This window comes from Embiotoca jacksoni, unplaced genomic scaffold (assembly GCF_022577435.1).
Source record: "Embiotoca jacksoni isolate LCO1_2020_lvr unplaced genomic scaffold, fEmbJac1.0.p SCAF_14, whole genome shotgun sequence".
NCBI lineage: Eukaryota > Metazoa > Chordata > Actinopteri > Embiotocidae > Embiotoca > Embiotoca jacksoni.
This window is the reverse complement of record NW_027185274.1, coordinates 15,998,720-16,019,052: the sequence shown is the minus strand read 5'-3', so window position 1 is coordinate 16,019,052 and position 20,333 is coordinate 15,998,720. Positions and strand designations below refer to the sequence as shown.

At 40.9% G+C, this 20,333-nt stretch overlaps 3 protein-coding genes across 3 annotated transcripts; 1 reads left to right on the top strand and 2 right to left on the bottom strand.

Annotated features, from left to right (window-relative positions):
* Positions 1-623: 623 nt before the first annotated feature.
* On the bottom strand, positions 624-4,586 carry LOC138197439 (extracellular calcium-sensing receptor-like). Its single transcript, XM_069148278.1, has 8 exons — positions 4,305-4,586; positions 4,099-4,185; positions 3,590-3,859; positions 2,780-2,980; positions 2,415-2,684; positions 1,829-2,056; positions 1,619-1,742; positions 624-1,537 (listed from the first exon to the last, which is right to left on the bottom strand). The coding sequence occupies exons 1-8, from the start codon at positions 4,569-4,571 to the stop codon at positions 624-626; spliced, it is 2,361 nt and encodes a 786-aa protein (XP_069004379.1). The 5' UTR covers positions 4,572-4,586.
* A 4,157-nt stretch (positions 4,587-8,743) lies between these two features.
* Positions 8,744-12,538, top strand: LOC138197441 (extracellular calcium-sensing receptor-like). The gene is made up of 7 exons (XM_069148279.1): positions 8,744-9,022; positions 9,128-9,417; positions 9,561-9,856; positions 10,386-10,591; positions 10,721-10,942; positions 11,031-11,154; positions 11,576-12,538. Exons 1-7 carry the CDS (start codon positions 8,762-8,764, stop codon positions 12,478-12,480), a joined length of 2,304 nt encoding a protein of 767 aa, XP_069004380.1. The 5' UTR covers positions 8,744-8,761; the 3' UTR covers positions 12,481-12,538.
* A 3,303-nt stretch (positions 12,539-15,841) lies between these two features.
* LOC138197433 (extracellular calcium-sensing receptor-like) lies at positions 15,842-19,974 on the bottom strand. The gene is made up of 9 exons (XM_069148272.1): positions 19,865-19,974; positions 19,468-19,762; positions 19,223-19,309; positions 18,721-18,990; positions 18,197-18,403; positions 17,835-18,110; positions 17,288-17,515; positions 17,077-17,200; positions 15,842-16,755 (listed from the first exon to the last, which is right to left on the bottom strand). The coding sequence occupies exons 1-9, from the start codon at positions 19,972-19,974 to the stop codon at positions 15,842-15,844; spliced, it is 2,511 nt and encodes an 836-aa protein (XP_069004373.1).
* Positions 19,975-20,333: the final 359 nt, after the last annotated feature.

Sequence of the window (20,333 nt, the reverse complement as noted above, 5' to 3'; positions counted from 1 at the left end):
AGGCAGGGCACATGTTTTCTTAATAAGGGCAATATCCAACATTCAAAATGTAATGTGTAGGCTTTTAATATCAGTGTTTCAGGAAATATAAGCCATGAACCATATATACAGTATATTGTAAATTATTTGGGTATTTATCATTTGTTTTTCTTTTGGAAAAATAAAACCCTCCTTAAATGTTTTGACATATTTAGGAAAACTCTCAGCAGCGAAGATGGAGAAGGGTTCACCACTCTGTGAATGACTTCATGGGCAAATAGTGCAACAATTTAAAAATAATGTTCCTTAACGAATTTGGAGAAATTTCTGAATAAAAGGGACGTGGCCAAAAAACAATATTGGATGGTGGTGATCTTTGGGCCCTAAAGTGGCCCTGCATTAAAAAAAAAAAAGCCATGATTCTTTATTGGAAATCACTGCTTGGGCTCAGAAACACTTATGAAAAAAAAAAATCTCTTTTACACAAACATTTCTTTATTACTTCTAGTTTATTCTGAATATATTCTTTACAGTCACGATATCTTTAAACTTAGAAGGTTACTTGTTTATTGTATATTGCCACAATGACAGATCTCTACTGTGTTAATGTGAACTACATAGATCGTTTCAGTGTTACTGCCACTTTATGATTTGGTGGTGCCTCGACCCATGATGGCTTTCTTGGTGTTCCTCTCTGGTCTCAGCAGGATTATGTAACATTTGGGTCCAAAGAGTGCCACCAAGAGGCCAAAACTGGAGGCCAGGATGGCAAACACCTCCACTGCATCTGCATATTTGCCAGGTGAGTTGACATAAGCAGGAACAAAGGCCACCCACACAGCACAGAAGATCAGCATGCTGAAAGTGATGAGCTTGGCCTCATTGAAGTTGTCTGGAAGATTTCTCGCCAGAAATGCTAACAGGAAGCTGAGGAAGGCCAGTAAGCCAATGTAACCCAGTAACACTGCAAAACCAATGGTGGACCCAACTACACACTCATACACTATCATGTCATTGTGGTACTGAGTGTTCTTATGAGGAGATGGAGAGGAAGACACAAGCCAAGCAGTGCAGATTGCAGCCTGAACACAAGTGAGAGCTAGAACTGTTCCTCTCTGCTGCACAGCTCCAAACCACTTGAGATTAGCTCCCCCTCCTGGCTTGGAGGCCTTAAACACAGCCAGAACAACCATGGTTTTCACCAGGATACAGGAGACACAAAGCACAAAGCTGATGCCAAATGCTGCATGTCTCAGTTGACATGTCCACAGTCTGGGTCGTCCGATGAACAGCAGTGAACACAGGAAGCACAGTTTAAGGGACACCAAAAGCAGGAAGCTCAACTCTGAATTATTGGCTCGTACCATGGGTGTGCTGCGATGACAGTAAAAGATCCCTAGAACAACAACACAGATAAATGTGCCCAGTAACGAAGCGGCTGTCAAGCAGATACCCAGAGGTTCATGGTAGGAGAGGAACTCTGTTTTCTTAGGAACACAGTGGTCCCGCTGGGGGCTGGACCAGAAGTCCTCTGGACAACTGATGCACTCCATGGAGTCTGACAAAGAGGGAAAGATAGACACATTCTGTATATGCTACTCCAACGTAAAATAAAAAGTATTTAAATATGAACACCCACCAGTCTTATTGCTGATCTTTCCCTCAGAACAGGGTATGCAGTCGAAGCAGCACTCAGGTTGACTCTTTTTTCTGGCCATTCGAGTGCCTGGAGGACAGCTCTCACTGCACACTGACTGGGGAGGCTGTAAGAAAATACATCTGTTTTCAATTTGTTATATACTGCTGAAATCTACTTTTATAAAAAGATGTCTGAACAGTTAGAAATCACCTCTTTTGACTCAAAGTTCCAGAAGATTTTAAGTTCATCAAGTATGAGCTCTTCAGCTTTGGAGGCTGACCTCTTGACCTCACCCACATTCTGAACTTTAGTTCTTCCATCAGGGAGCCACAGCCAGTTCATGACATCATATATTGGTAAGGCATCACCATTTTCATCAAAGGACACTTCATCACCAAATGGAGTGGTGAAGTTGATCTTTTGTAAATAATGTACAAGCTGCAAATGGGTGACAGAAATAAATGAAACAGATAAAAAATGTGGCAGAGTACAAACACAGAAGTTTGTCAAACTGTTGCAATGTTTTGCAACAAAATTACAACATTTTTCCCTTTAAAAGTTTTGTTTTAGGATTAAGAAACACTCACTTTCTGGCCATTGCATTTTCAAAAAGATTTAATACCATTAGGCAGTAGAGTATTCATTATTGTGCAATAAAAGAATTAAACTTAATAGCAAATATGGATTTGTCGTTACTAGATAGACCTCTTTTTCAAAATAATGTTTGATTATAACAGAGATCTTCATAGTGCTCTTTTCAAAACATAAACAGCTGGAGTGTAAAATGATATCACACCTGCCAGGGCTCCAGTGTTTGCACAGTGGCACAGCTGTGCCCGCTGAAAGGTCCCCTCCCTGGCTCACACTGCAGCATGTCATCCAGGGCATACGCCAGAGCGTACACAGCCTTGTACACATTATATTCAGGCCTGAGGTTAGAAAGATCCAAGAACTCTGTCTCCACAGTCTCTAGGTCTTCTTCTCCAGTGCACAGTGCTCCACCAGCTTCCACCCAACCTGCTGGATCAAATCCACACTGAAATGTGTGTTCCCAAAACTGTCTCACCTGGAACATTCACAGAAAATATTACATTCAATTATTATATGATTTTATGTATCATTGATTTTATTTAAAATCAGACTGTAAGGTTAAACTCTCACCATGTTATTTCCATAGTTTTCCTTTTTATCAGGACGTATTTGTAGCAGGAATTCCCTGAGCCCTGGTATTTCTCCTCGACGGATGGCGATGCCCAGTGTGCCACCCAGGTACGGCATGAGGCGAGGTGTCTGCAGCACTGAAGCTGCTGTCCAGGCTTCACTGGCCATCCACTGCAGGCCTGTCACATTCTGCTTCATCACCTGTGTATTTAAATTCAAATATAAAAATATTCATTTTTTGACTTCCATAGAGAAATAGAATATAGTTTGTGGCAAATATTGATTTGTCTGAATTATTTCTTCCGTCTGGAATTAGATTTTTTTTTTTTTTTTTTTTTTTTTAATCAAAAAAAGAGTTAAAATAGTATTGCAAGACAAAAAAAATAGTACAGGAGTTCTCCACACAGCAATCTACATTTTCAAAAAAATTAACCATTTCTATAAATCAAGTTAAATTAGAGCAATTACTATTTGAGTATAATGAGTGGTTAAGTCATGCTTCAAATGTGGACCTAAAATTTACAACCCCTCCGTTTGTCTCATAACCAATATAATCCAAATATGGTAATAATTTCATCATTTATTTCATATTTAGAAAACATTCCTTTCATTGCTGTACACTGATGGAGACATTGATATATACACAGTGACGTTATCAAACATTTTGCATTTCATGTGATGATCATCACAAAAGAACCAGAATCTGCTCTTGTAGAAAATGGTTTGCTTAAATCTCATGATATTGATCAGTGAAATTCAATGTACACATATCAATAAAATAAACAGAGTTATGTATTTTAAAATACTAACCTCTTCCATTAGATGAATCATATGGATCTCGTGAGCAAACACTATGACCACACGAGTGGTTGATGTCTTTATCAAATGTACAATCCTCCTGAGTTCATTAAGGTCACTGTCCCAGGGCAAAACCTCCACGTAGGCCAGACAACCTCCCCCAGACTGAGCCAGGTCAGACTGGAAGGACTGGGCAACATGGAGTCCGTAGTCATCGTCACTGACCAGCAGGCCGACCCACGTCCAGCCAAAGTGTTTTAGAATCTGAATCATAGCACGCACCTAAGAGGATATATTAGTGTGAAGGGATTAGTGCGCAGATGTACACATTCTTTTAAGATACGACTTTTGTTGATTATTGTAAAAATATGTATACTTCACATGTCTCAATGAATCACTATTAAACAAGCCGCATAATATCAGAAACAACATTTCTGTGTCATCAGGGACAGTTTTTACAAGCTTGCTGTATTAACTTAAATACACAGATTTTGCAGTTGTCAACTTGTAAACTGTTTCACCTGGAAAGCATCGCTTGGGATTGTTCTGAAGAAGCTTGGAAACCGCTGGCGATCACTCAGGCAGGAACATGTGGCAAAATAACTCACCTGTACAGAAACATACAGGATGAACACCAGTCAGAATTTATTTATATATATTACATCAACACATCACTTTTCAAAATGAATAAAATAAATATACAAGACAAAAGGTTTAAGAAACTTACCATAGGCATTTTGAATAAACTTAGCACATTGGAGGAGGCAATAGAAAATGTTGAGTATGAGTCACCCACGATCCCCAGGATTGGAGGGGTCCCTGAACAGCTCTCTTGAAGCAGAAACTGCTCCTCTCGACCACTGGCCAGTGATAATGCACCACTGAATCCAATGACAAGGGCACCACAGTTATCATACAGACTGTATCCCAGAGTCACATTAGGCAGCAGCTTGGAGTTCTTGTTGATCTCATCAATAGCAAAGGCCATGGTCATGGCATGTCTGAACCCTAGAGTGTCAAAGCTAACACACAAAATGTAAAGATTAAACACCAAAAGTTAATATATCACTGTGTGAGTGAGTATATATGTTTGAGTAGATATGGATATTTACAAAGAAAAACAAACCTATGTTCATCATATTTCAAACTATTCTTACAGTAATGTACATTTTACAGTTTTATTTTAATACTTCAAAAGTATTGCTAAAATAGTTATGAGTCATAATATTTCATAAGAATTTGTGCGATCATACAATGAGATGCAATGCCATTCTCTTCAACATCCTCAGAACAGACCTGTGAATAATTTACACAGATTCATGCAATCTGCTGCATGTGTGAGAGCCTTACCCTTTGCAGCGGGGCTGTTGTGGCTCAGAAGTAAACGTCCGCTCAGGAAAAACAGACGTGTAGTGGACCTCAAAAAGCCCACCCAGAACAACCTCACCAGGCTTGTGCACTTCATTAAGATGAAACTTGCTCCGTAGTTTACAAAATGAAGCAAGAGAAGATGACAGCGAGCACACAAAAGAAACACTCAAGATCAAATCTACATCACGTAAAGTCCTCATAACTGTCCTCCTCCCTCACCTGTTTTTATCATTCATTCAAGGTTACCTCATTTTATATGCAAGGCTATGTCATCATGATTATGTGCTTTCCATTAGAGTTTTATCCTTCACACAACCTATGAGAGCAAGCTTTGGAGGCAGGGCACATGTTTTCTTAATAAGGGTAATATCCAACATTCAAAATATAATGTGCCTACACATGGAAGAACTAAAGTTCAGAATGTGGGTGAGGTCAAGAGGTCAGCCTCCAAAGCTGAAGAGCTCACACTTGATGAACACAAAACCTTCTGGAACTTTGAACCCAAACAGGTTACTCCTATTAATTGTTTAACCCCAACTTCTATATCACATGCAAAAACAGCATAATAAATGTGACATAAACCTTCGTATGCCTACAGCCACCGTGCTCAGTGTGCAGTGAGAGCTGTCGTCCAGGTACCCGCACTGCCAGAAAAAAGGGACAACCTGTGTGCTGTTTTGACTGTGTCCCTTGTTCTGAAGGAAAGTTCAGCAATGAAACAGGTACCATTTTATCATCATATTTGTATACAGGAATCATTCCTTTCTTGGTGCCCAGGTGATGTAGGCAAAAAGCACATGCCCACCACGGCAGAATCACAGGTAATATTTGGCATCACTGTTCTATCAAAGATAAATATGTTTGTATGTAGTAATTGTGTTTGCACATCAGATCCACATGATTCAACTAATGGAAGAGGTATGTATCTGTCGATATGGGTGTTGCACACCTCTGAAATCTCGAGGTAGCGTGAGTGTTAGTGCTGCAGAGTGATGTCCTAAAATAAATAATTTTGTATCTTATTTAGCTTTGTTATATATGATACCACAACTGAGTTTCTTTGACAAAGGATTTGAGTGCTAACCCAATTTTAAAATGATCACTTGTATTTTGATAATTAAAATAGACTGGCTTGAGGATCGAAATTTTAGTTTTATGTTTAGTAGTAATTATGTTCTGCACAGTAGACTTTAAAAATGGAAGGGTATGTATATTTACTAAAATGTAATTAACAGGTGATGAACCAGAATGTGACAGGCCTGCAGTGGATGGCCAGTGAAGCCTGGACATCGGCTGCAGTGCTGCAGACACCTCGCCTCATGCCGTACCTGGGTGGCACACTGGGCATCGCCATCCGTCGAGGAGAAATACCAGGGCTCAGGGACTTCCTGCTACAAATACGTCCTGACTTCTATTACAACAATGACAATGGAAATAGCATGGTAAGATCATAAGCTTAAATCAGATCTGTAATTGCAACAAAAACGACTGTTGTCTCTGTTACAACTTTGTTTGAAATACATTTCAGGTAAATCAGTTTTGGGAACACACATTTCAGTGTAGATTTGCTCCACCTCCAGCAGGTTGGGTGGAAGCTGGTGGAGCACTGTGCACTGGACAGGAAAATCTAGAGACTGTTGGGATGGAGTTCTTGGATGTTTCTAAACTCAGGCCTGAATACAATATTTACAAAGCAGTGTACGCTCTGGCGTATGCCCTTGATGACTTGCTGCAGTGTGAGCCAGGGAGGGGGCCTTTCAGCGGGCACAGCTGTGCTGCTTTGCAAACACTGGAGCCCTGGCAGGTGTGATATCATTTTACACTCCACCAGTTTTTGCACTATTTTTGCAAACAGAAAGAAGACTTAAATATGACATTACCCGTTTTTCTTGAATGTTTTACAGAACAAAATTCCTATAGTTGTTTTGATAAAAAAAAAATTATGAATTTATAGCAACAGTGGTTAATCACATTTAGACATCTTAGATTTTCCTTTTCAGTGAATCATATTTGGACAACACGACTATATCCAGCAAACCTATCACAGAATATCTGAAAGCATATGGCCAATCAGGAAAAGTCTACTTGTCACAATATCTGCTAATTTATCTCGTCCCTTTGCAGCTCATGTTTTACTTGGAAAATGTCAACTTCACCACTCCCTTTGGTGATGAAGTGTCCTTTGATGAGAATGGTGATGCCTTACCAATATATGATGTCATGAACTGGCTGTGGCTCCCTGATGGAAGAACTAAAGTTCAGAATGTGGGTGAGGTCAAGAGGTCAGCCTCCAAAGCTGAAGAGCTCACACTTGATGAACACAACATCTTCTGGAACTTTGAATCCAAACAGGTTACTCCTATTAATTGTTTAACCCCAAGTTCTATGACACACAAAAACAGCATGGTAAATGTGACATAAACCTTGCTATGTCTGCAGCCACCACGCTCAGTGTGCAGTGAGAGCTGTCGTCCAGGGACCCGCACTGCCAGGAAAAAAGGACAACCTGTGTGCTGTTTTGACTGTGTCCCTTGTTCTGAAGGAAAGTTCAGCAATGAAACAGGTACCATTTTATCATCATATTTGTATACAGGAATCATTCCTTTCTTGGTGCCCAGGTGATGTAGACAAAAAGCACATGCCCACCACGGCAGAATGACAGGTACTATTTGGCATCACTGGTCTATCGAAGATAAACAATAAATCTTGTGATTTACTGGTCATAATAACAACCAATTAAAGGTGAATTTATAAGACTTAAGTATAACATGTGATAAATCAAGTCAAAGGTGGAAGCATATGGAAATATTTATTGTTTATAGTGGTAACTTCACAAGAGGAGAAAGGAAACAGGGACATAAAGTTCTAATTGCATTGTACAAACATGTCATCAAAGACCTCGCTGGGTACGGGCATCAACTCTCTGATGTATATAGTATGCTGACGTGCAGTAGACAGTTTTGTGTTGACCTTTATAAATCAGGAAAAACACACATACGCCCACATACAGGCGGTTGAGGGATGGAGATCTCAGCTCTCCTGTTTGGCCTGAGATTGGCTCTGTGTTTGTTTGAGCTGAACTCAGCTGTTGAATTGGGTGGGTCTCTGGATGGTCTGAAACAAGAGACTGCTGGGGTCAGTACTGAAGCTTCATCTGTGAAATGCAAGTTGCAGAGTTCCACTCGACTACCTGCATTTTCAATGGATGGTGACTACGTTATTGGTGGTGTTTTTGCCATACACTACTACATGCACACAGTGAAGCAAAACTATACCATCATGCCTGAGCCACTAAGGTGCACAGGGAGGTCAGTAAGAGAAAGATCTGGGGGGATAAAAGGATGTAAGATTGTTGGAATACAAATGTTTTGATTTGTGCAGTTTACCATGTTGGAAAACATTTGTGTAGTATATTATATTATATTGTTATGTTATGTTATGTTATGTTATGTTATGTTATGTTATGTTATGTTATGTTATGTAGGCTGTATATGAAAAAAAAGGAACTTTAGTGTATTTTAACTTGAAATTTAACTTATTCAGCAATTGATTTATAAACATTAAACAGGACAACAAATGCAGACATTAGATTGAACATACTCCTGCTAATCTATTTATCACATTTGTGTGAATTTGGACTGACATTTAAATTAATTGGTGAAGCAGCCCTTTATTTTCTGGAGTGCATTGTCCACTTTCTATAATTGTGGATTTCCCTTACAGTGTGTTTTTTGTTATTTTATGTAAATGTCAACGGTGATACGAGTGTCTGTGCGCAGCATTGTCTCCCGTGAACTGCGCTTCTCACGCGCAATGGTCTTTGCCATCGACGAGATTAACAACAGTACGGAGCTACTGCCGGGTATCAGACTCGGGTATCAGATCCACGACTCGTGCGCCGCAGTGCCCGTGGCGGTGCACGTGGCGTTTCAGCTTTCAAACGGCCTGGACCCCGTGTTCCACCCCGGCGACGAGTGCTCCCAATCCGGTACGGTGATGGCTATCGTCGGGGAGTCCGGGTCCTCGCCATCCATCAGCATGTCACGCGTCATCGGATCCTTTAACATTCCTCAAGTAAATACTTTTAATTTCTGGCATTCTGTGTGTTAAAAATGTGACTGTGCTAATATTTTTTTAATTCTTGCTCTCAAAGACTTATACGGTCATGTTTTGCTTTAGGTGAGCCACTTTGCCACTTGTGCATGCTTGTCCGATAAGCAGCAGTACCCGAGTTTCTTCAGAACAATCCCCAGCGACCAGTTCCAAGCGGACGCGCTCGCCAGGCTGCTGAAACACTTCGGCTGGTCGTGGATAGGTGCTGTCCGCTCAGATTCGGACTATGGGAACAATGGCATGGCGTCTTTTCTGGACGCAGCGCACCAAGAGGGGATCTGTGTGGAGTACTCTGAATCTTTCTACCGGACCCACCCTCGGAGCAGGATCCAGAGAGTAGCTGATGTCATCCGCAGGTTCCTGCATCACTCAGTTTGTTTGTGTGGAAATGATTTTATTCGTTATTTTGACAAACACATACATCTCATAGTTGTTTTGATATTGCAGAAAGTTTGATGTGTATGTCAGCATCCTAAAATGCAATATAATGTCTCTCCAGGTCAACAGCTGTGGTTGTTGTTGCATTTGTTGCTTCTGGAGACATGAGGATCCTGCTGGAGGAGCTGTCACGAGAGCCTTTTCCACCTCGCCAGTGGATAGGCAGCGAGTCCTGGGTGACCGACCCGGACATGCTGAGGTTCGGTTTCTTTGACGGGGCCGTCGGAATTGGCATTCAGCAATCTGTCATCCCAGGTCTGAGGAACTTCCTGCTGGATCTGTCCCCCTCTGAAGTGGCTGCTTCGCCAGTGCTCACTGAGTTTTGGGAGGATGCATTCAACTGCAGACTGGGAGAAAGTGAGAGTTGTCTTGAGTTTGTGATGAAAAGTAACCACTCACAATAGGATCCTGTTTATTTCGTTGTTGTTTGAAAGGAGAGGTGGATGTAAGGTGCATCTCTGCAAATATTCTCATTCAATAGGAGGATATTTCAGGTAGAATTAATAAGATTTAGTTTGAACTTAACTGCAGCAGTCTCACAATGTCAACACTGTGTATAGACAGTCACCTATTCGCCAAATTAATTCTTAAAACTGTACTTACGAGCATGTATCAGTTACAGGAAATGTACATCTGATCAGGCTATGAACATATGGTATGAATATAAATCAATATAGTACAATCAGTGATTTACTTTAGTTATTTTTAAAACAAGGAAAGTCAGTTGGTGATTGAAGTTGTGGAAATGTTTTTTTGCACCCACTTATAAATATGAGTAATTGTTTTATAAGTGATTTGTGTTATCCTGAGATAATGGTAGAAAAAAGGACAGTGTAATCAACTTTCATGGATTAAAACATCTCTGTCTCTGTGTGTGTTTTTTTAGGTAATGCTGCAGACAAGCGTGTGTGTGACGGAAGTGAAGACATGCAGAAGCTTCAGAGCCCGTACACGGACACATCTCAGCTCAGAATTACTAACATGGTGTACAAGGCTGTTTACGCAATAGCACACGCCATTCATAATGCCGTGTGTCAGGAAACCAATTTCACAACTCACTGTGACAAACTCAGCGGGTTAGAGTCCAAGCAGGTCAGTCGAAGTAAATAAGTATGTCCCAGTGTCTTTAATGTACTGTCAATGAAACAAAACATTCATTTGATTTTACATTACATCCTTTGTCTCCCTTCCCTTTCTGTCTACTTTACTTCATCCTCACAGGTTTTCACTCAGCTAAAGAAAGTCAATTTCTCTCAGAATAGTTATGATGTCTCATTTGATGCTAACGGGGATCCTGTGGCTTTTTACGAGCTCGTTAACTGGCAGAAAAGTGAGACGGGCATCATTGAGTTGGTAACCGTGGGGTACTACGATGCATCTCTGCCGGTGGGTCAGGAGTTCCGTATCAACAGGAACCTAACCTGGCTGGAGGGTGGCACGCAAGTAATGAGCCAAATGACAACAGGTGAACTTAATCATAACAACCGGGTTGCAAGAATATACGATGATCTTTCCTGTATCTCTTTGACAGGTGCCGGTGTCAATGTGCACGAACAGTTGTCCCCCAGGATCTCGTAAAGTGCTGCAGAAAGGAAAACCTATCTGCTGCTATGACTGTGTGCCATGTCCTGAGGGAGAGATTAGTAATGCTACAGGTAAAATAAAATGCTTTTCCACGCAAATGAAATCTTTTCCTGTACATATCTGCAACATTGAACATATGACAATCTTAAAATGTATTGAAAAGGCCGCAGCCAGACCTATAGATAGAAAGATAGATAGATAGATAGATAGATAGATAGATAGATAGATAGATAGATAGATAGATAGATAGATAGATAGATAGATAGATAGATAGATAGATAGATAGATAGACAGACATACATACTATCTATACAGATGTAGAATGGCATTAGGGAAGCTAACACACTGTCTTCTATTAAGTCACTCTCAAAAACTCACCATTTTAGACATGCTTTTTATTGAAAGCGCTTTATCAGCACTATATGAATAAAGATATTAGTATCAAAGATATTATTATGACTGCTAAAAGCCCTTTCTGATTCCTTTTTCCAGACTCCCCTGATTGTTTCCCTTGCCGTGAGGAATTCTGGCCTAATGCCAAGAGAGATGCTTGTTTCCCCAAGCCTGTAGAGTTTCTTTCCTTTGACGACGTCCTAGGAATAATTCTGAGTGCATTCTCCGTTGGCGGTGCCCTTCTGGCCATCACAACAGCGTCTGTCTTCTTTCATCACAGGACATCTCCGATCGTCAGGGCCAACAACTCCGAGCTGAGCTTCCTCCTGCTCCTCTCCCTCACTCTCTGTTTCTTATGTTCATTAACCTTCATCGGTCGGCCCTCTGAGTGGTCCTGCATGCTGCGACACACAGCGTTCGGCATCACCTTTGTTCTCTGTATCTCTTGTGTTCTGGGGAAAACGATGGTGGTTTTAATGGCCTTCAAAGCTACGCTTCCGGGTAGTAACGTCATGAAATGGTTTGGTCCCCCACAGCAAAGAATGACCGTAGTGTCTTTCACGTTTATTCAAGTATTAATATGTACTATTTGGTTGGTACTCAGCCCCCCCTTCCCAATGAAAAATCTAACCGTGTACAAGGATAAAATCATCCTGGAGTGTGCATTAGGCTCTGCTGTCGGTTTCTGGGCTGTGCTCGGGTACATAGGCCTCTTGGCTGTCTTTTGCTTTGTGTTAGCTGTCCTAGCTAGGAAACTACCTGACAGTTTTAACGAAGCCAAGCTCATCACCTTCAGCATGCTGATATTCTGTGCAGTCTGGATCACCTTTATCCCAGCGTATGTCAGCTCTCCCGGGAAGTTCACTGTAGCTGTGGAGATATTTGCTATTCTGGCCTCCAGTTTTGGACTAATTCTGTGTATATTTGCTCCAAAGTGTTTTATCATATTGTTTAAGCCAGAGAAGAACACCAAGAAATATATGATGAGCAAAAATCAATACTAGTACATTAAAGGTTTTGAACTAGTTGAGAAGGAAGCAGCAACTGTGCATATGTAATGCAGTCAGCAACATTATTCATTTATAACTCTTAATGTTGAATATTTTCTGTTTACATGTCAATTTATGAATAGATTTTAATGTTTTTGCCTTATTTTACAAAAAACATTTTATTTGCTGAACAGATAGAATGAATTAAAAAACTCAAAATTGATAACAACAATGTTTCTCTGTTCTTTTTCAACATTTGAATACCACTGTTGAAGATACTGTTTATTTATATACTCTTTTATCATTTTTTTTACCAGCTATCAATGGATTGATTTGTAATGGTATGAAATCAATAAAAGTACTTCCTTCATCCTCTTGTTCACATTTCAAATGGGTCAAGCACATTGACTTTACAAGTTTAGTTAAGATGAAATTGATGACTATTTCATATTTGCAGAACAACCAAAACATCAACAATGCACAACTGTCAATCAGTAGATGTAAAGTATGCAACTTTATATAATGTTTTACACTACCTGATATCCAGAAGGTGGCAGCAGTGGCTGCTGAGTGGCAACCAATTTTTTTCTTTGTTTTTTAGAAACCGTATTCACTGCAAGAATAATTTTTCAGCACCACTTCATGCAAATTGTTCATTAGATTATTGTATTTGTATAATCCAACAATCTCAAAATCAGAACCAACCAAATGAAACCCTGCGCATTATTTTTCTTGCTATTTCTTAAAATATCGTTTTTTTGTAAAAAAATCTTTAATTTCTGTCATGTCTAGTAAGACAAAAAAGTCCATCAAACTTTTTTCAGTTTTATTACTCCTAGTTCACGTGTCATGTCGTGTCCTCCCTCCTGTGCTTCTCACTGATTGGTTGATCTGATGATGACGCGTATGACCGATGAAATGAGCATCACAGTTTTTAACCGTCCACCTCATTAATCTGGAGAACCCCATCTTCAGCCCACACACAGTCTTTATGGGGTCAGTATCGACAATGCAGCCAACCCTTGTTGGGACTGGTCTTTGTGTCTTCTTCAGCTTTTTTTCTCTAGTTTTCTCTGGTTTTCTCTATGCTGTCGATGAAAGAAAAGCCCTCAGTGTGGAGGGAGGTGTTGTGGAAAAAGAAGAGACTCCAGACAGAGTGAAAGCTGGAGGGACAGAGGGAGTGAGTGGTTTTGATTCTAGTTTGTCTCAGTATGGGAAACTGGGAGACAGTGAGCCTTTAGCCCTGCAGGCGGAAGGAGATGTTGTGATCGGAGGGCTTTTTCCTCTGCGTTATGTGGCCTCTGAAACACGGCACATGCACCACAGCAAACCCCAAATCACACGTTGCAGTGGGTGTTTTATCCCAGTAGAGATAAAAAATTAAGTTTATCTCTTTCTAGGTAAATTATTTTGCCACTTGTACCTGTCTTAGTGACAAGAAAATATACTCATCATTCTTACGAACGGTGCCGAGTGATCTCTTTCAAGTCAGAGGTCTCGTGCAGCTGGTCACTTTCTCAGGTTGGCTCTGGGTGGGAACAATAGGTACCACGGTAAGATAATGACCCTTCTTTTTTTTTTATTCCGTAATTAGTCAGTAAAACATACCGACATGATTGACACAACTTTTCTGTGTATATTTCAGGATGACTACAGTCACTATGGCATCCAAGCATTCTCTAATCAGTTTAGACAACAAGGTGGATGTGTAACATTTCATCTCACTGTCACCAAATCACCCACAGTGGCTGAGATACAAGGAATGGCAGACAGGCTGCAGAGTTCAACTGCACAAGTCGTAGTGGTCTTTGCCACAGAGGGACAACTGCTGGATCTGCTCTTCGAAGTAAACCCCTTAGTTGATGTACAGGCCTATTATATTACATGATGTCTATATTTATAATAACAATATGTGAAGTAGTAAATTGGTGTTCATGGTTATTATCTAATTTCTTCGTGTCTGCTCTTCAGCTTGCTCAGAGAAATGTGATGAGGATACAGTGGGTAGCCAGTGAGGCCTGGGTGACCGCTACCCTGCTGACCACGCCCCACTTCCACCCTCTCCTGGAGGGAACACTTGGCTTCTCCTTCCCCAGAGGTCAGGATCAGGATTTATAGTCTTATAATATCAGTGTTTCAGGAAATATAAGCCATGAACCATATATATATTGTAAATTATTTGGGTATTTATCTTTTTTTTTTTTTTGGGGGGGGGGGGGGGGGGGGGGAATAAAAACCTCCTTAACTATTTTGACATATATAGGAAATCTCTCAGCAATGAAGATGCAGAAGGGTACACCACCCTGTGAACGACTGCATGGGCAAATAGTGCAACAATTAAAAAATAATGTTCCTCAATGTAAAATTGCAACAAATCTGGAGAAAATTCTGTATACGAGGGATAAGGCCAAAAAACAATTTTGGATGGCTCTGATCTTTGTGCCCTTCAGCGGCCCTGCATTAAAAACAGCCATGATTCTTTATTGGAAATCACTGCATGGGTTCAGAAACATTTCAAAAAAGCATTGGCTGTGAACACACTTCATCGCTGCATCCACAAATGTGGGTTAAAACTCAACCATGCAAAGAAGAAACCAGTTATAAACATGATCCAGAAACACTGGCGCTTTCTCTGGGCCTGAGTTCACTCAAGATGGACTGAGGCAAAGTGGAAAAATGTACTGTGGTCTGGTAAATCAAAATTTGAGATTCTTTTTTAAAATCATGGACCCCTCATCTTCTGGGTTTTATCTGTGGCGTTTGCATTGTTTTTTTTTCTTGTAGTTTCTGCTTCCTCCCACAGTCAAAAGACAAGTGTGCTCAAGGTTTTATTGGTGATACTGACTGTAGATGTGAATGTGGATGTTTGTCTGTTTCTGTTTTAGCACTGTGGTGGACTGGTGACGAGTTCAAAGTGTCCCCCGCCTCCACCCTAAGTCAGATAGGCTCCAGGTCTCATGACCCTCTACAGGATAAGCCGGATATAAATGATGGATTGATGGGTTATTAATATTTTCTCGGAGGCATCATCTGACAGTACTGCCCACAGATTTATCTTATTTCCGTAAGAGTAGCTCTGAAATAGTCATTCATGGGAAATGATTTATAACCACAAGAATTGTATAAAAATGGTTCCATTTCATTTTTAGTTTAATCTGGGACAAAGCTTTTCAAATATTGTCAGCCGGCACAGGAAATACAAATATTTCTTTTACACAAACATTTCTTTATTGCTTGTAGTTTCTTCTGAATTTATTCTTTACAGTCACGATATCTTTAAACTTAGAAGGTTACTTGTTTATTGTTCATTGCCACAACTACAGATCTCTCCTGTATTAATGTGAACTACATAGATCGTTTCAGTGTTACTGCCACTTCATGACTTGGTGGTGCCTCGACCCATGATGGCTTTCTTGGTGTTCCTCTCTGGTCTCAGCAGGATTATGTAACATTTGGGTCCAAACAGTGCCATCAAGAGGCCAAAACTGGAGGCCAGGATGGCAAACACCTCTACTGCATCTGCATATTTGCCGGGAGAGTTGACATAAGCAGGAACAAAGGCCACCCACACAGCACAGAAGATCAGCATGCTGAAAGTGATGAGCTTGGCCTCATTGAAGTTGTCTGGAAGATTTCTCGCCAGAAATGCTAGCAGGAAGCTGAGGAAGGCCAGTAAGCCGATGTAACCCAGTAACACTGCAAAACCAATCGTAGATCCAACTACACATTCATACACTATCATGTCATTGTGGTAATAAGTGTTCTTATGAGGAGCTGGAGAGGATGAGACCAGCCAGACAGTGCAGATTGCAGCTTGAATAGAAGTGAGAGCTAGAACTGTTCCTCTCTGCTGCACAGCTCCAAACCACTTGAGATTAGCTCCCCCTCCTGGCTTGGAGGCCTTAAACACAGCCAGAACCACCATGGTTTTCACCAGGATACAGGAGACACAAAGCACAAAGCTGATGCCAAATGCTGCATGTCTAAGTTGACATGTCCACAGTTTGGGACGTCCGATGAACAGCAGTGAACACAGGAAGCACAGTTTAAGGGACACCAAAAGCAGGAAGCTCAACTCTGAATTATTGGCTCGTACCATGGGTGTGCTGCGATGACAGTAAAAGATCCCTAGAACAACAACACAGATAAATGTGCCCAGTAACGAAGCGGCTGTCAAGCAGATACCCAGAGGTTCATGGTAGGAGAGGAACTCTGTCTTCTTAGGAACACAGTGGTCCCGCCGGGGGCTGGACCAGAAGTCCTCTGGACAACTGATGCACTCCATGGAGTCTAAGGAAAAAGGGAAGATTCACTTTGTTTGTACGTTTTTTTAAAAGAGGTTTATTTTTGGTCAGAATATGGCAGGGCACCTTTCTTATTCTTTTGTGGCCTTTATCTCTACTAAGTTGTACCATCTGACACTCACAGGGATTCTTACCGTCCCTGCATATGTCCTCGACACAGTCATACAAACATATTTATCTTTGATAGAACAGTGATGCCAAATATTACCTGTGATTCTGCCGTGGTGGGCATGTGCTTTTTGTTTACATCACCTGGGCACCAAGAAAGGAATGATTCCTGTATACAAATACGATGATAAAATGGTACCTGTTTCATTGCTGAACTTTCCTTCAGAACAAGGGACACAGTCAAAACAGCACACAGGTTGTCCCTTTTTTCTGGCAGTGCGGGTCCCTGGACGACAGCTCTCACTGCACACTGAGCGTGGTGGCTGCAGACATAGCAAGGTTTTTGTCACATTTGCCATGCTGTTTTTGTGTGTCATAGAACTTGGGGTTAAACAATTAATAGGAGTAACCTGTTTGGATTCAAAGTTCCAGAAGATTTTGTGTTCATCAAGTGTGAGCTCTTCAGCTTTGGAGGCTGACCTCTTGACCTCACCCACATTCTGAACTTTAGTTCTTCCATCAGGGAGCCACAGCCAGTTCATGATATCATATATTGGTAAGGCATCACCATTCTCATCAAAGGACACTTCATCACCAAAGGGAGTGGTGAAGTTGACATTTTCCAAGTAAAACATGAGCTGCAAAGGGATGAGATAAATTAGCAGATATTGTGACAAGTAGACTTTTCCTGATTGGCCATATGCTTTCAGATATTCTGTGATAGGTTTGCTGGATATAGTTGTGTTGTCCAAATATGATTCACTGAAAAGGAAAATCTAAGATGTCTAAATGTGATCAACCACTGTTGCTATAAATTCATAATTTTTTTTAATCAAAACAACTATAGGAATTTTGTTCTGTAAAACATTCAAGAAAAACGGATAATGTCATATTTAAGTCTTCTTTCTGTTTGCAAAAATAGTGCAAAAACTGGTGGAGTGTAAAATTATATCACACCTGCCAGGGCTCCAGTGTTTGCAAAGCAGCACAGCTGTGCCCGCTGAAAGGCCCCCTCCCTGGCTCACACTGCAGCAAGTCATCAAGGGCATACGCCAGAGCGTACACTGCTTTGTAAATATTGTATTCAGGCCTGAGGTTAGAAACATCCAAGAACTCCGTCTCAACCGTCTCTAGATTTTCCTGTCCAGTGCACAGTGCTCCACCAGCTTCCACCCAACCTGCTGGAGGTGGAGCAAATCTACACTGAAATGTGTGTTCCCAAAACTGATTTACCTGAAATGTATTTCAAACAAAGTTGTAACAGAGACAACAGTCGTTTTTGTTGCAATTACAGATCTGATTTAAGCTTATGATCTTACCATGCTATTTCCATTGTCATTGTTGTAATAGAAGTCAGGACGTATTTGTAGCAGGAAGTCCCTGAGCCCTGGTATTTCTCCTCGACGGATGGCGATGCCCAGTGTGCCACCCAGGTACGGCATGAGGCGAGGTGTCTGCAGCACTGCAGCCGATGTCCAGGCTTCACTGGCCATCCACTGCAGGCCTGTCACATTCTGGTTCATCACCTGTTAATTACATTTTATTAAATATACATACCCTTCCATTTTTAAAGTCTACTGTGCAGAACATAATTACTACTAAACATAAAACTAAAATTTCGATCCTCAAGCCAGTCTATTTTAATTATCAAAATACAAGTGATCATTTTAAAATTGGGTTAGCACTCAAATCCTTTGTCAAAGAAACTCAGTTGCGGTATCATATATAACAAAGCTAAATAAGATACAAAATTATTTATTTTAGGACATCACTCTGCATCACTAACACCCACCCTACCTCGAGATTTCAGAGGTGTGCAACACCCATATCGACAGATACATACCTCTTCCATTAGTTGAATCATGTGGATCTGATGTGCAAACACAATTACTACACGAGCTGTGGATTTCTTCATCACTTCCACAATCCTCCAAAGTTCTGCTTGATTTTCACCCCAGGGCAAAATCTCTGAGAAGGCCAGACAACCTCCACCAGACTGAGCCAACTCAGACTGGAAGGATCGGGCAACATGAAGTCCGTAGTCATCGTTACTGACCAGCAGACCGACCCACGTCCAGCCAAAGTGTTTTAGAATCTGAATCATGGCATGCACCTTGGTGGATACAGAGTGGATATGGGTATAGTTATATTTCAGTGGAAACGTTTACATATACCTGTGTATGTCTCGCAATCCAATCACAGTTATTTGGTCTCATTAAGGCCTTTTCTCTAAATCCATGTGGTATGTGCTCCACACAGCAAATGGAAGACTTTGTTTGACTGTGGGACATTGCTTCAGTACACCTCCTGTGAAACATACAACATTTAACATTTGTGAATTTCACCTGGAAAGCATCGCTTGGGATTGTTCTAAAGAAGGATGGAAACCGCTGGCGATCACTCAGGCAGGAACATGTGGCAAAATAACTCACCTGTATAGAAACATACAGTTCAAATATAAAACAAAGGAATGTTGGAAAAGCTGGAGCCAAGATATGTTAAATATTTCCTATCTTGTCATTTCAAATTTTAAATCAAGCCAAATACAGCACGTCAAAAGCAGAGCTAAAATGAAGTAAAAGAAACTTACAATAGGCAATTGGAATAAACCTATTACATCGGAGGTGGCGATAGAAAATGTCGAGAAGGAGTCACCCACGATCCCCAGGATTGGAGGGGTCCCTGAACAGCTCTCCTGAAGCAGAAACTGCTCCTCTCGCCCACTGGCCAATGACAGCGCGGCACTGAATCCAATTACAAGTGTGGCACAGTTGTCATACAGACTGTATCCCAGAGTCACATTAGGCAGCAGCTTGGAGTTCTTGTTGATCTCATCAATAGCAAAAGCCATGGTCATGGCGTGTCTGAACGCTGGAGGGTCAAAGCTAACACACAAAATGTAAAGATTAAACACTAAAAGTTAACATATCACTGTGTGAGCAATCTGCACAGATTTGTGCTGTCTGCTGCATGAATGTGGCACTTACCCTTGGCAGCTGACTTTATTTGCTTCTGAGGTGAATGTTAGCTCAGGGAAGACAGAGGTGTAGTGGACTTCAAACAGCCCACCCAGAACCACATCACCAGGCTTGTGCATCCCATTAAGATAAAACTGTCTCCTTAATTTGCAAGTTGAAAAAAGAGGTGAAGACTCTGACAAGTAAGAGGAAGAGAATATAATCAAAATAAAGTACATGAATATGAATGTGGAGAGAAATGTCCCCATGACTGCACCTCATCCCTTCACCACTGTTTCCTATCTTCATGAATTACTTTATTTTGTATGGAGGGCCATGTCATCTTTCATGGTTTTCGTCATGGGGGCGGGGCATACACGTACCAAATGAGATCTGTAAACAACGAATGTCACAATTACATCAGTAATTGATTATCTGTTCATCACTTTCATATTGCTCTATTTAAGGTCTTATTTTTTGTTGTGCTATTGTAAAGCTG